Raw genomic sequence first — 15031 nt, forward strand, 5'->3', positions numbered from 1 at the left:
ACTGTCCAAAATGTCATGTTGTTTCAGAAGGCAGTGTGTTGTCTTCAATAGTTGTGTTATGGTCAGGGTGGAGCACAGTGGGACTGTAAGCTTTCTTAGGTTTTTAATCACACTATTGATTAATCTGGTTTGTAATCCACAGAGACCCCTAGGGTTATTTTCTCACAAACTGTCTAGTTCTGTCATTTTACATATGAAAAGTTTATTTTTTTTAAACCGTTGTTGAACTTAACACTTATCTCACTTAAATTTCATCTTACTAAAGATTCAGTTTGTCATTCCAACCTATTGATTTTTTGAATTCCTTAGTTGTTATCTAACATGCTAGCAAACCCTCAATTTGTTTTTAACCTTTAAATTTGAAAAGCAGATTTCATCAAATTTACTGATAAAATGGGCCAACGATAAAATTCCCTGAGTCGTTGTACTTATATCTCCCTCTGTGTTGAGATTGGCACCTTAATGATTGGTTCTGGTCATTTATCTTATTCTAAATCCACTTAATTATATCTAGCCCATATCTCTTCATCTTTTCCGAAAGGATTATGTGAAAGTCTTTTTGTCAGATCCTTTGCTCAATTCTAGGTATGTTGCATGTCTGCAGAATTCCTCTAAAGTATCATTCTGTCTACCCCGTCAGAAATGGAAATGAGGTTGGTCTAACACAATCTGTTCTTGTGGAGCCATGCAAGTTTTTAGCAGTTGTTAGTTACTTCCCTTTGTTTTGTTGTTCAGTTATTTTTCAGTCATGTCTGACTCTTTGACCTTATTTGGGGTTTTCTTGGCAAAAATACTGGAGTGATTTGCCATTTCCTTTTCCAGCTTATTTTTTATAGGTGAGGAAACTGAGGCAAACACGGTTAAGTGACTTGCCCAGGGTCACACAGTTACTTGAGTGTCTAAGGCTGGATTTGAACTCTTGAAGATGAGTCTTCCTGATTGCAAGCCCAGTGCTCTATCCCCTGAGTCACCTCCTTGCTCCCAGCTTTAGTTTAATGGAATGTAGTTTGCCTGTTTGCAGATGGTAGAGTAGATGTGCCAGACCCTTTCCCAACTACTAGAAGATTTCAGTTGTGTGTAGAATGACTTGGCATTTTAGAGACTGGTAGCTAATAAATAAAAATAATAAAATTAGTTGTAATATATAAACATGGTCTGACAAAAGTTGTTCTTGAGCAAATTGCTTTATTCCTACCTTTTCATGTAATTTGTTGTATCGCTAGGTCAAGAAAACAGAAGTGTATGCTTTTTTTGCCAGTATAATCAGAATTTGTCCACAAGTCTGATAAAAACTTCACATAAAGGAGAAATAGAGCTTGTTAAATTTGTTTTGGCTTTCTCCTCATCTCTTTTAGGCCTAAGAATTTGGTTTGTGCTGACTTATGTGGCTAGGTTTTAATTTTAGTATTTGGTATTAGATAGTTTTACTTTTAAAAGTATGAGAAACAGGGCAGCTAGGTGGTGTAGTGAATAGAGTACCAGCCTTGGAGTCAGGAGAACTGGAGTTCAAATCTGGCCTCAGACACTTACTAGCTGTGTGATCCTATGCAAGTCCGGCAAGTCACTCAACCTCATTGCCTCCAAAACAACAACAAAAAAGGTATGGGAAGGGAACATACCTTCTCTCAGTGTCAGAGAGGTGGGAGTCTATTAGGGCAGATTGTTGTATACTTTTAAAGAAATAATCACTATAGTGTATATTTCTGCTTAATTGTTTTTCTTTCCTTTTTTTTTGTATTTGGGACATTGTTTAGCATTTTATTTTTTTCCCAGTTACATGTCAAGACAATTTTTAGCATTTATTTTTACAAGATTTTGAGTTCTAAATTTTTGTCTCTCTCCTCCCCTTCCCGCTTTCCTAAAATAGTAAACAATTTGATATAGGTTAAACATGTGCTATCATGGAAAATATATTTCTATATTAGTCACAATTATGAAAGAAGAAATTGATCAAAAGGAGAAAAAAGACACAAAAAGAATAAAGGAAGTGAAAAAAGTATGCTTCAATCTGCGTTCAGAGTCCATCAGTTCTTTATCTGGATGTAGATAGCATTTTCCTTTTGTGAGTCCTTTATACTTGTCTTGGATTATTACATTGTTGAGAAGAGCTGAGTCATTCATAGTTGATCATCAAACAGTGTTGCTGATAACTATATGCAATGTTTTCCTGGTTCTGCTCATTTCGCTTTGCATCTGTTCATACAAGTCTTTCCAGGTTTTTCTGAAATCAACCTGTTCATCACTTCTTATTACATGATAGTGTTCCATCACATTTATATACCACAGCTTGTTCAGCCATTCCCCAATTGATGGACATCCCCTCAATTTCCAATATTTTGCCACCACAAAAAGAGCTGCTATAAATATTTTTGCACATGTGGGTTCTTTTCCCTTTTTTGATGATCTCTTTGGGTTACAGACCTGGTGGTATTGCTGGATCAAAGGGCATGCACAGTTTAATTGCCCTTTGGGCATAGTTCCAAATTGCTCTCCAGAATGATTGGATCAGTTCACATCTCTACCAATAATGCATTAGTGTCCCAGTTTTCCCACATCTCTCCAACATTTATCATTTTCCTTTCTTGTCACATTAGCCAGTCTGATAGGTATGAGGTGGTGCCTCAGAGTTGTTTTAATTTACATTTCTCTAATCAAAAGTGATTTAGAGCACTTCTTCATATGCCTATAGATAGCTTGGATTTCTTCATCTGAAAACTCTTTTTCTTTCTTTAAAAATTTTTAGAAAGGAGTATTCACTTACTGGAGAGAGAGATTCTATATTTCCAGAAATGAATGTGATGTGAAAAGAAATAGGAAGAAGAGGGGTTAGGGATTGGACCTGTGATTTTGTTGGTATAGCAAACTCCCAGATAAGAAAACTCCTTCTATCAATGAAGGTTCATGCCTTCTTTGCAACCACTAATCTTAACTAGATAGAGAACTGAGGTAAAGCAGTTGGCCCCGTATGTGTTAGAGGCTGGACTTCAACTCAGCTTTTGCTGATTCTTTCTCCATTGATTATGCTATGGTGCCTTTCATGTCATAACAAAGAGACCTCAATAAAGCATATTTTAAAGTATAGAAAGTTAACTGTGAAAAGTAGAACTATTTCATCAAATATTCTACTGTACTTCTAATTGCAGAGTATGGAATTTTGTTTAGTGAATAGTCTGAATCATAGTCTGCTTTTGGTAAAATTCAAGTTTCATTACTTTCAAGCATTTATAATTACAGTCTTTTGATTTTATAAGAACCTGCTTTTGTGTGTGACGTAATTTGTAGCATTTACTTACACTTGTGAAATCACAGGTCTAGAGCAGGTGAAACAGGGTTTTCATGGCATTAATTTGTGAGGAAATCTTTTTTATACCACCTTTTGCCTAAGGAAGTCTTTCTCACTACTACAAAAGAAAATGTCAGTCTGGTCTAGCTCAGATTGACAAAATGTGAATTAGTGGTATCTGAATGAATGATGGACAAAACTCTTATTCAATGCTGTGTGCTAGGGAATACAAGTAGAAAAGTGAGATAGTTCCTGCTCTCAAGGAGGCTCACATTCTAATTGGGGCAGACAGCACACATAGGAGTGTTCAGCTACGGGGCAGATAGATGATAATGCCCAGGGGTCCTAGGGGCCAGCTCTAGTGCAGATGACAAGGCCTGGTTATCTGTCATCTTACTGGGAAGACTGTAGTTGGTATATTCCTCTTCACTGAAGCAATGTGAGCTGTCATGTCTGCCTTGAAACTAGTGATTTGGAGGGAACAGGCTCGTGATTCCTGGAAAGTAGGGAGTTGGGTCTAAGACTCAGGGATGGGGAACCTGTGGCCTTGGGGGCGCATGTGGCCCCGTAGGTCCTCAGGTGTGGCCCTTTGACTTTTTCACCGGAAGTTTGGTTTCAGTCCAAGGGTTGAGCTTGAAGACCTAGAGGGCCACATGTGGCCTTGAGGCCAAAGGTTCCCCACCCCTGGTAAGTGTTAGATTAGAGTAGTTGCTTCAGGTTCCCTCCTTCAATAGTGATAATGGAGGGAGGGTAGTAGGTTTGGACAGCAAAAGAAGAAAGACTGGGGTAAAAGGCAGATGCCAGTGGGTTCTGGATAGGGCTAATATTACATGCAGAAGATTGAAAGATAAAAGCTTGTGAATATAGAGATTAGATAAAATCTCACTCATTTACCCTGAGAGTGACATTCTAGCAGGTCATTTGGTTCATAGTTATTTTGTTTTAACATCTGAGTAATATAGCAGAGAAAAGAACATAATTGAAATATTTAAGTAGACAAAAACAAATAAAATATTAAAATATGGAAAGGACAGAAATTTAGAGATCTAAGAATTTTATATTTTAGTCCTGATTTATTACTACTCTGAAATCTAGCAATTCATCTTATCTTGTGATTGCTAGCCTTTTAGTCTGTAGTTAAACTACCCAAGTTTCATAAAAATAAATAAGATAAAAAAATGAGAAATTTTTAATTGGTTCTTCCTGTACAGTCATACAGTATAGGAGAGTGAGGAGGAAAACAACAAATTACATAAATTGCCTATAAACTACTCTCTTACTGGCAGCTTATTCTGTAAATAATCCTATTTGGATTAAATCCAAACTAAAAGCAGAAGGGGAAAGGTATTGTTTGATGGAATATGGCAGTAGATTGGAACTTTTCACCTTGGGAATTATTCAATGAAAATAACGGATGTCCTTTTCATCAAGTTGTAACATAACTTGTTTAAACATCCTTTTACCTGCATGTGACCAAACAGGCTTTTTAGGGTTTTCAGTCACGTGCTGTCCTTGAACTTTACTCTGGACCATAAAAGAAGTGATTCAAAAAAACAAAAACTAACAAAACTAGGCCAAATGGTCAGTTGCTGGACTTGACCTTAGTTTATAAAAGAGTTAGGAGGGAAAACGTAGGCTCAGCTCTTCTGGGGAAGATAATGATATATGCCAGTAATATTTAATTTAGAGATTGTGCTGGATCACAGATACATGTTGAAAGTTTTAATTTACTTAGTGTCATTTTTATATCTGGAGAAAATAGAATTGTTTCCTAGGTTGAATAACCATAACACTTTATTCCAAATTATATTTGCTTAAATTTTAACCTTTTACTGCTTGAGAAGGTAGTGGGAGTGTAGTGGCTGAAGGACTGGCCTTTGAGTCAGGATGACCTGGGTTCAAGATCTTGACACATTCCTGCCAATCCATGCCTTGGGTCAACTACCTTAATCATAAGTTGTAGAATAGTTGAAGATCTATATTGATAGAGAGAGTTTCCTTTCCTCATTGGGAGCTTCCTATGCAATGACATCACATATTCTCCAGGCTTAATTATTTAAAACAGATGACTTAAATTAGAAGGCATCATGTAAGTTGAGAGTATTAAATAACTTGCTGTTTTGCAACAGCATTCTAAGCATTTTCCTATCAGTTTGATAAAAATTAGTAAATATAGAAATTGTTGAAATGAGGCAAAGAAGATGGGAAAGAACCACCAGTAATGAAAAATAGCAATTCCAAGGAAAAAGTACAATGAAGGGCTTGGTGGGCCATGCTAAATGAAGTAAACAAAGAGAAACTGTGGGCAGGAAAGGGAAAGTAGAAGAGGCCTTGAGAATTAAGTGTAAAACAGTACAAGAAGTTTATTCTTGCTGTATAATTTCTGATTTCTTACAGAAAAGGCAAGTAAGTTCTCATTGAAATTTTTAGTGAAGAAAACATGAATGAATGAAAAAGCATTTAATAATGCTATTCTGTACCAGGCACTATTCTCCGTGCTGGGTATACAAGTGCAAAAATGAGACAATCTTCAAGGAACTTACATTCCAATCAGGGAAGACTGGATTTCCCTATCTTGCTTTATCACCATTGACACAGGAGTTTTGGCCTGCTTTGTTTCTGACCTGTCTGGGTCTTCCCTCCTAGGGCAGCCTGGTGGCTCCCTGCTGCCAGGGACTCACTGTGCCAGACTTAGTATGGACCTTAGTCCTTTTTAGTATACTACATCTCAGAACTCTTGAGCCCAACTGACCCACCAGACCCAACCTTCCCAGTAGAAGGGGTTATAAGGGAATGCCACTCACCGTAGATAATGTAGTGCTTTAGAATTTTGTAAATGGCTTTTACATGTACATTCTCATTTGACCCTCTTAGGCATACCAGGAGGTCATTATTAGAAGAAGTGGCACCCCCATTTTATAGGGAAGGAAACAGGCTCTGAGGTATCATGTGATTTTCATTTGTTCAATTTCAGTCCGAGCTAGGACTCAAACCCAGGCCTGATGGAAGATTAGTATTTTTCTGTATGTCATAATATGGAGTGAATCCATTTCTAGAATATCGTATGCCCACCACATAATTTCTTCCTTTGTTAATGAAGTGTCTGAAGGAAATGTCATTGGAGAGTTGTTTATTAATTGAGTTACCACTATATAGCAGATTATAGACCATGAGAAGGATATAACATAAGCTTTTACTTTTTATAATGGTGTGGCTGAATCAAGATCTATTTATAGATGTGAGGAAACTCATATGTTTTTCATGTCCAAATATAGAATGATGTTAATGTATTTTGTTAGCAGATTATCTTGCAAATGTTTTGGGTCTCAGTAGGTTACTGTAGTTTACTGAACAAAATGTCCTGTTCTATCAGCCATCCCTTTATCAACCAAATATGCCCATTTTCCATTCTTTCATTATCTATTAATGTCATTCACAGATCAAAATGAATCAGGATATTTTAGCCTTGATAAGTACCCTCTTGTCACTATCACAGCTATGCCATCCATTTTTCTTTGTACTCTGATGCTTGCGTAATGTTTGTAAATTTACCATTACAGCTGCCAACTTCTCCAGCCACTTCCAGTGTTGCTCTTTAGGGACACCCAATGAGAAGTAGATTTGGTTATGAAAAGTGTTTTAGATATTCAACATGGATGCTAACAATTCTATGTTATTAGTCTAGATACTTAACTAATAAAAAGATTCTCTTGTCTTCTAGTTTTTTAATGATGTCCAAAAAAGAGGTTTTTTAAGAGATATTTTTATAATCTGCCATTGTGATGCTTCACATCATGAGACAAGGGAATAATTCTAAAATGTATTAAAGAATAAGATTATGATGGAAATTCTAATTATATAATTTAAACTCAAAATTGTGACAATTTATGATACTAAAAGTTTTTGTAAAAGTCTTCATACTTTAGTATGCATATATACACATTTAAGTTATTTTGGTGAATTTGGATGTTCTTTCACAAATATAATTTTATTTCATTTTATTCTCTCCCCTCAAATTAAAATAGTTGTTAATATTTGCTATTATTGAATTAAGTAACTCAGTTACTACCATTGTAATTTATAGTAGCAACTGATACTGCAGAAAGGGATTATTATGAAGTGAATAATTTAGTTTGCAAATTTTATTCTGTTCATGGGATTTTGAGAATGATTATATATATATATGAATGAATGAGATTTGATTATATGGCTTTGTATGCAAGGTTATTTTCCCAGTAAATTTTAAGAAAGCCCTGAATTATATTTTGATTGCATTAGAATTCTCTTCAATGGCTTATGAATCAACATGCTTTAAAGGGTAGAATAAAAACTTAAAAAAAAAAAGTAGTTCCTTTGCATTGCAGAGTTATTTCATCTCTACAATTGTATGGATCAGTTTTTCCTCATGGGTTCCTCCAGTAGATAGTTCCATGAATCTAGTGAGGATATCAGGTTTTCAAGAGCAATTCTTTACTAATATGGTAGGAAGAAAATAGATACATTTCAACAGTAGCTGTTGATTAGACTATCTTTTGCTAATATCAGAGGTTTTTCCCTTTAGATCATTGCCAGTCTAAATCTTTTTTAGGACATTTGTTTCATTTATTGATTCTCATTGCTGTCTTTTCAGGGCTTCAAGAATATGTGGAAGCTGTGTCTTTTCAACACTTCATTAAAACACGTTCACTAATCAGTGTGGATGAGATCAACAAACAATTGGTATTTATATCAGAAGACACTGGAGAAGAAAATGACACTGTAAGATTTTTTTTGTTTTAATTTATGTCATTTTGTTTATTTTTTTTGTTGTAACTGCAAAAAAAAAAACATTTTTGGAGGCAGGGGAGGTAATTAGGATCCATTGTTGTTTATTTGTAATGGTAATAATAATTACTGACCTCTATGTAGTGTTTTACAGTTTTCAGAGTACTTTTCCTGCAGTGTCTCATATTGTCCTCATAACCCTGTGAGCTACTGCAAGTATTATTATCTGTATTTTATAGATGAAGAAAAACAGGACTGAGAGATAACTCCTCTAGTTATGTAGTTAGCATGTATTGGAGGTAGGATTGATATAGAATTTGTGGAAAAATGATTCTGTCCTTTGAAGAGTTGTGGGGCATATGGAAAAATATTATCTTCTGACTAAAGTAGGCTCAGCAAAAGGAAAACTTTTTTATAAAGCTATCTAGGAATATTTGTTTGGTTCCTGCAAAGAGTACTTAATGATAAAATTAAAGGATTTTTCCATAGTACCATATGAAATAGAAAATCAGTGGATGAAGAGAAGAAAGGAAAGTAATATTCACTCAGAGTAATCAATTAGAAATTTATACTGTAAGCCAACAGACTGTGGTTTTGCTGCGACTGATACAACTCAGTTTCTAGCTGTTCTTTCTCTATGCAAAATTTTTTAATCCTGTGTAGGAGATTTTTTAAAGAGAAATGATTAAGTAATGTCCACAATATTCAGGCATTCCATTTTACTGATGCTTTGCTGTTATATTTGGCCTTCTTATTTAAAATGGCCTAACATATGGTAAGAAGCAAAGCAAGTGGAATCTGTTTAAACATGTTTGTTAAGGACACATGTTGTCTCCCCCACAGAACGTAAGCTCCTTCAGGGCAGAGACTGTTTATATCCCTAGTGCCTTATTTTGCAGTATTATTGAATTTAGTCACAGACAATAACCCTTCACAGGATTCCTCAGTTTGAAGTGAGAATATCCTGGGTGAATAGAGAAAATTTTTTCTCCTTGGTGAAATCTCCAGGAAGTATCCAGATAATTGAAGTTTCCTATACCTATTATGTTATGCAGGCTTATGATATTTCTGAATTCATCTTTTTTCCTCCCTCTCTTCATGAGGCTTACAGTAGATTTCACTTATAGTATTGATTTTGTTTTTTTCTGCTGTGATCTGTGCTCATATGCTCTCCATCATGCTTTCTACCTCTGGTCCCTGGGTTTATCATTATTGTTATAATAATAGTTAATAGTAAGCCTATATATTGTACCTACTGTGTGTCAGACACTGTGCTAAATGCTTTACAAATGTTATCTCATTAGATGCTCACAAAAACCATGGGAGGGAGGTGCTACAATAATTCCTGTTTTACAGTTGAGGAAACTGAGGAAAACAGGTTAAGTGACTTGCCCACGGTCACACAGCTAGTATCTGAGGGTGAATTCAAATTTAGGTCTTCCTGACTGCAGGCCCAGCGCTCTGCACTGTGCTGCCTAGCTGCCTTTGAACATTTCTTCTTCTTCTTTTATTTTTTTTTTTAACAGTCTTTTCTTTTTAAATTGAGTTCCAAATCTCCCCCCCAACACACACACACACTGAGATGAGAAGGCAAGTAAAATATCAGTTATACATGTGAAATAATGCAAAATGTTTCCATATTAGCCATACCACAACAAAAAACAAAGTGAGAAAGTTATACTTCAGTTTGCACTTGGAGTTTATTGGTTCTCTCTCTGGAGGTAGATAGCATTTTTTTTTATCATGAGTCCTTTGCAATTGTCGTGGATTATTGTATTGGTCATAGTAGCCAAGTCTTTCTCAGTTGATGGTCATTACAACATTGCTATTACTCTGCACAATGATCTGGTTCTTTTCGCTTCATTTTGCATCAATTCATATAGGTCTTCCCATGTTTTTTTTTCAAAAACCACTCTCCTCATCATTTCTTATAGCACAGTAGTACTCCATCACAATCATATGCCACAGCTTGTTCAGCTATTCCCCGATAATGAGTATCCCCTCAATTTCTAATTCTTTACTACCACAAAAAGAGTTGGCTACAAATATTTTTATACATATGGGTCCTTTTCCTTTTTCTTTAATCCCTTTGGGGTATAGACCTGGTAGTGGTATTTCTGGGTCAAAGAGTATGCGCAGTTTTATAGCTTTTTGGGCATAGTTCCAAATTGTTCTCCAGAACGATTGAACTAGTTCCTGGTGTACCTATTTTCCCTCAATCTCTTTGACATTTGTCATTTTTTTTTTTTGACATTTGTTATTTCTGATGGGTGTAAGGTGGTGCCTTAGAATTGTTTTAATTTGCATTTGCTTTGATGTCTTCTGAAATTTCTTCTGAAAGCTGCCTATTCATATCTTTTGACTATTTATCAATTGGGGAATGGTGCTTATTTTTGTAAATTTGATTCAGTTCCATATATATTTGAGAAATGAGGCCTTTATTAGAGAAACTTGCTGTAAAAAATTCTGATATTCATTCTCAAAGGTACTTTTTAGCAAAATGTAATTTCCTTGATTATCTCTTTTAATTAGATCAATTTTTGCTTTTATTTGATTTGAGATCATGATTGCTACCTTTTTTACTTCAGCTGAAACAATAGATTCTGTTCCAGCCCTTTATTTTAACTTTGTCTTTCTGTTTCAAGTGTGTCTCTTGTAAACAACATATTGTTGGATTCTGTTTTCCAGTCTATTCTTCTATCCACTTGAATTTTATGGGTGAGCTCATCCCATTCACGTTCATAGTTTTGATTACTGTGTATTTCTCTCCATCCCCTTTTCTTATGTTTATCCTTCTCTCTTTCTTTTTATCCTGTCCTTCCTCAAAAGTCATGTTTTGCTTCTGAGCATTTCCTTCCTTAATCTACCCTCCCTTTTATCACCCCCCCACCCCATATCTCTTATCCCCTTCCCCTCCTGTTTCCTTGTTGAGTCATATAGATTCCTATCCCCAACTAACATATCTTCTTAACATCCTTCCTTGCCCCTTAGCAAGGGCCTTAGTTCTGTTTTACTTTTCCTACTTCTTTTGAATAAGATATATCCTTCTTGAACTATATCCTAATCATGGGTCTCATCCAATCAAATCTTAGTTATACCTGTGAGGTCAAATTTGCCTCTGTATGTTAAGCTCCTCTTATTTATTTTGCCTATTATGTGGTCACATCTATCTAAGTATAAAATGTACCAAGAAGAAACTTAAGTGATTAAACCTTATTGTTTTAGAGTATTGTCATTATTTTCTTTTGCATGGCAAGTATAGTCAATTTATTTGGTTTAATCATTTAAAAAAGTGAAATTGTGGTATAATGGATAAAGAGTCAGTCTTCCAGGCAGGACTTCTGCCATATACTGGCTAAGAACTGTGGACAAATTGCTTAAATTCTCAGTGACTCAGGCAATTATCTTTAAGATTTTAAGTTATAGAGCAGGTGCTGATATTCATTGGTAGAGGGGATTCCCTAATCAGGGGTTCCCAATACCTGTGAAATCACAGGTTTGATCTAAAATCAACAAAGTAGATTAATTACTTTGACGGTGAGTTGCATGATCGATCTGCCCTTCAGTGTTGCAATGTACATTTTAGTGCATGTTATATTTGCTGTTTTGGAGGTAACTAAGTAGCATAAAGAATAGAGCACTAGACTTAGAGTTAGGAAGATATAAGTTCGTGTCCTGTCTCATACATTTGCTAGCTGTTGGGGAGGCCACTTAAATTCACTCAGCCTCATTTTCTTGATTTGTAAAATAGGACTTATAAAAGCACCTATCTCCCAAGGTTGTTATGAAGATAAAGTGAAATGACATATGTAAAGTGTTTGGAAGTAATATCTATGTGCTAACTATTTATTAATTTATTATTTTTCACTGTTTTCACAATTTCCTCTCTGTGTACTTTTTAAAAAATTAGATCTCCTCAGATTTAGATGATAAGCCCCTCTGCACTTGGAGCCTGAAGGTGACACCTGTTGATTATCTTCTGGGTGTGGCAGATTTGACTGGAGAATTGATGAGGATGTGCATCAACAGTGTGGGAAATGGGGACATTGACACCCCTTTTGAAGTGAGCCAGTTTTTGCGTCAGATTTATGATGGGTTTTCATTTATCGGTAATACAGGACCTTATGAAGTATCTAAGAAACTATATACACTGAAACAGAGTCTAGCCAAGGTGGAGAATGCATGCTATGCCTTAAAAGTTAGAGGTTCAGAAATTCCAAAGCACATGTTAGCAGATGTGTTTTCAGCCAAAGCAGAAATGATTGATCGTGAAGAGGGTATTTCATAAAAGAGCAATACTCAACTCTTGCAATTTCCATAAGGGAGATCAGTTTGAAAGACTGTTATTTAGTATTTCATTTTACTTTTTGTGGCTTTTACTTAGTAATATTTTCAGTTTTACCTGACAAAATTATTTGCACTGTTTTAAACTCTGTATATTGCTGTACATAAAATTGATGAAATGATTTACTCCATGTATCTCCTGTTTTAAAATTTTTGGCATATTTGGCTGTCTGAACCTCCCAGTGACCAACTGCTGTCTGTCACATATCCCTGTGAAGTACTTATTTCATAGAGCAGTCACTGCCATTCCCATTATAGTTAACTGTTGAATTATGAATTGTATAATGTTTTGTTAAGTCATTAATAATTTGAATTGGTGATTCTATTACATCTAAAAAGGGCTTTTTAGCCTCATGTTTTGTCTTGAACATCTTATTTGAATATATTGCATCAAAGCCAGTAGAATGGATTTGGTGTCTAAGCATGGTACCAAAGGCTTGGAAAAGCCATGACCTACATAGAACAGTTAAATAGAAAAGAGAATTCACTGAATTCATGTGAAATGAGAGCAGTGAGAATTGACATTGTGTTCTGATTAATCCGTATGGATTCATGTGTTTTAGTAACACATCTTTCAGAACAAGCCACTTGTGCCAGCTATCCTATTTTGAATTGAAATCTGTCTTTTGCTCTTCATCACAGAGGAACTGAAATAGAATTGTTGCTAAAGGTAATGTGCATTATGAAGTTTGGGCAGAATTAAATATTTTCACATGGAAATGAAATATGTTTGCCAACAGTTGATTAAAAAAGAAAGCGCTGGTTAAATGTTGTTTATTAAATATTATTACAGCTAGGCTGTTATTTTGACCATCATGCATTTTACTTTGATTTACCTTGATGCCTGCCTATTCTGGCATCTCTTAGGAATCACTTTTAAAAATAACAATGAAATATTGTTGTAGGTTAAAAGATTTAATTCATCCATAACTTCATAGTTGTCCAACTATGTTAATTGAAATATAGAAGTTACCAAAGAAAAATTATCATGTATAATTCAGCAATAAGACATTGCAGTTCCAAGTGCTTTTAGCAATAGTATTAGTCACAGAGCCAAATCCTGTAACTAATCCCCTAGGAACTAGAATGGTGGTCCCTTTTTTGCCAGTACTATTTAGAATTGGAATTTACACACTAAAATTAGGAATAGCTAATTTCCTGTGATGTTGACATAGGCATTATACAATTGATACAGAAATTTCCATTTGAGTTTGTTTTGAGAACTTTGGTAAAGAAATGAATTTGAGGGAGATTGGCCCTGACTATAAGGGCTCCTTTCTCTATATCAACCTTTGAAGGGAATGTGGAAATATGATGTGCCTAATGTCAGGTCTTTTGGGTATGTTTGCTTTTTCAAATAAATCTCTGTTACTATGCTGTAAGGTACTCTGCCTACATATTCCCCTCTTACTATGTTATGTTTTTTTCACATAAACCACTTTGCATTACATTTTAAATTTATTTACCCTTTTACTTTCATCATTTCCATGTAAAAAATAATGGATTGATAAAGGATTGTTTTGTGAATGTTTAAAATGAAATATTTTGAATAAAACCATTTTAAAATATAGAAAAAAGTGTCTTTCAATCATAAAAATAACCTTTTTTCTACAGAATTTATCAGAACTGAAACCATGTTGGAGGCTTGACCGATGTGGCAATTGAGGGAAACAGTCGTTTACCTCATTAGACTATTCTAAATATCTCACAGTACTCTATAGTCTTTATTTAAAAATTTTTTTGCTTTGGCAACTACAAGTTGATGGGTGAAAGATGTTGGTGTAACTGTTCATGTTTTACATAAGGGAAACAAATCTAAGGTGAAGAAGAGATGATTAACTTGTGTAGGGGTCTTGCAGCTAGTTGGTGAAATAGAAGCTGGATCATCTTGTTCCCTAATTTATTTTTTGTATTCCCATATCATAAGATGACATAAGCTGCAGCATTGCAGCTTACAACACTCCATTGTGCCTGAGCCAGATTAAAATGCAATTGGGAAATATTCAGCAAAATAAATAAAAATGCAGTAGAACATAGACAGTGTTAATATGTGGTTTTCTAAGTCATTATGTGACCCACAGAGATCCTTGTGTATGGTTTTGTGGCCCTTTTTCTGTTTAAGTTTGATAGCACTGCACTAGACCAGTACTGCCCTACTGGTATATTTTTTATAAGCAAAAAAAAAGTCAAAGATACTTTTTGATTAAATGGACAACTGGTATATTTTTTATAAGCAAAAAAAATGTCAAAGATACATTTTGATTAAATGGATAATCATAATAAAGTTGGAATGAACTTCCGAATAATTCCAAATACAGACCTATGAGGCTATCTGTTAGCAAATGCCTTACCTTTCTAACTAGGAAAGCAGCACCATATATAAGTATGCACAAAATAAATACAAGGATGATAAATACAAAGTTGTTAAATATAAGGTAGTTTGAAAGAGAAAGATCTAGTAGTTGTGATCAGGACAGACTTCTGCTAGAATGTGGCGATTGAGCTGAGTCTTGAAGGGACAGACCCAGTAATGCTACTATGATATCTATGCTTCAAAAAGATCAAAGAAAGAAAAAGGACACGTGTTTTAAAAATAAATAAACAAATGAAAATTGCTAACATCTATTAGAACCAGGGGGC

The 15031-nt window shown here is 35.0% G+C and overlaps 1 protein-coding gene across 3 annotated transcripts in view; it reads left to right on the forward strand.

Moving 5' to 3' along the window:
- The window catches only part of LOC114049783 (translin-associated protein X), a 30140-nt gene extending 16198 nt beyond the window's left edge, over positions 1-13942 (forward strand). For all 3 annotated transcript variants that reach the window (XM_027871187.1, XM_027871188.1, XM_027871186.1), the window contains exons 5-6: positions 7914-8041; positions 11958-13942. In XM_027871187.1, coding sequence (XP_027726988.1) covers positions 7914-8041; positions 11958-12335 — 506 coding nt within the window. In that variant the 3' untranslated portion in view covers positions 12336-13942. The remainder of the gene's footprint in view (positions 1-7913; positions 8042-11957) is intronic.
- Positions 13943-15031: the final 1089 nt, after the last annotated feature.

Source organism: Vombatus ursinus, unplaced genomic scaffold, assembly GCF_900497805.2.
Source record: "Vombatus ursinus unplaced genomic scaffold, bare-nosed wombat genome assembly UNPS02014798.1, whole genome shotgun sequence".
In the NCBI taxonomy this organism is placed as follows: domain Eukaryota; kingdom Metazoa; phylum Chordata; class Mammalia; order Diprotodontia; family Vombatidae; genus Vombatus; species Vombatus ursinus.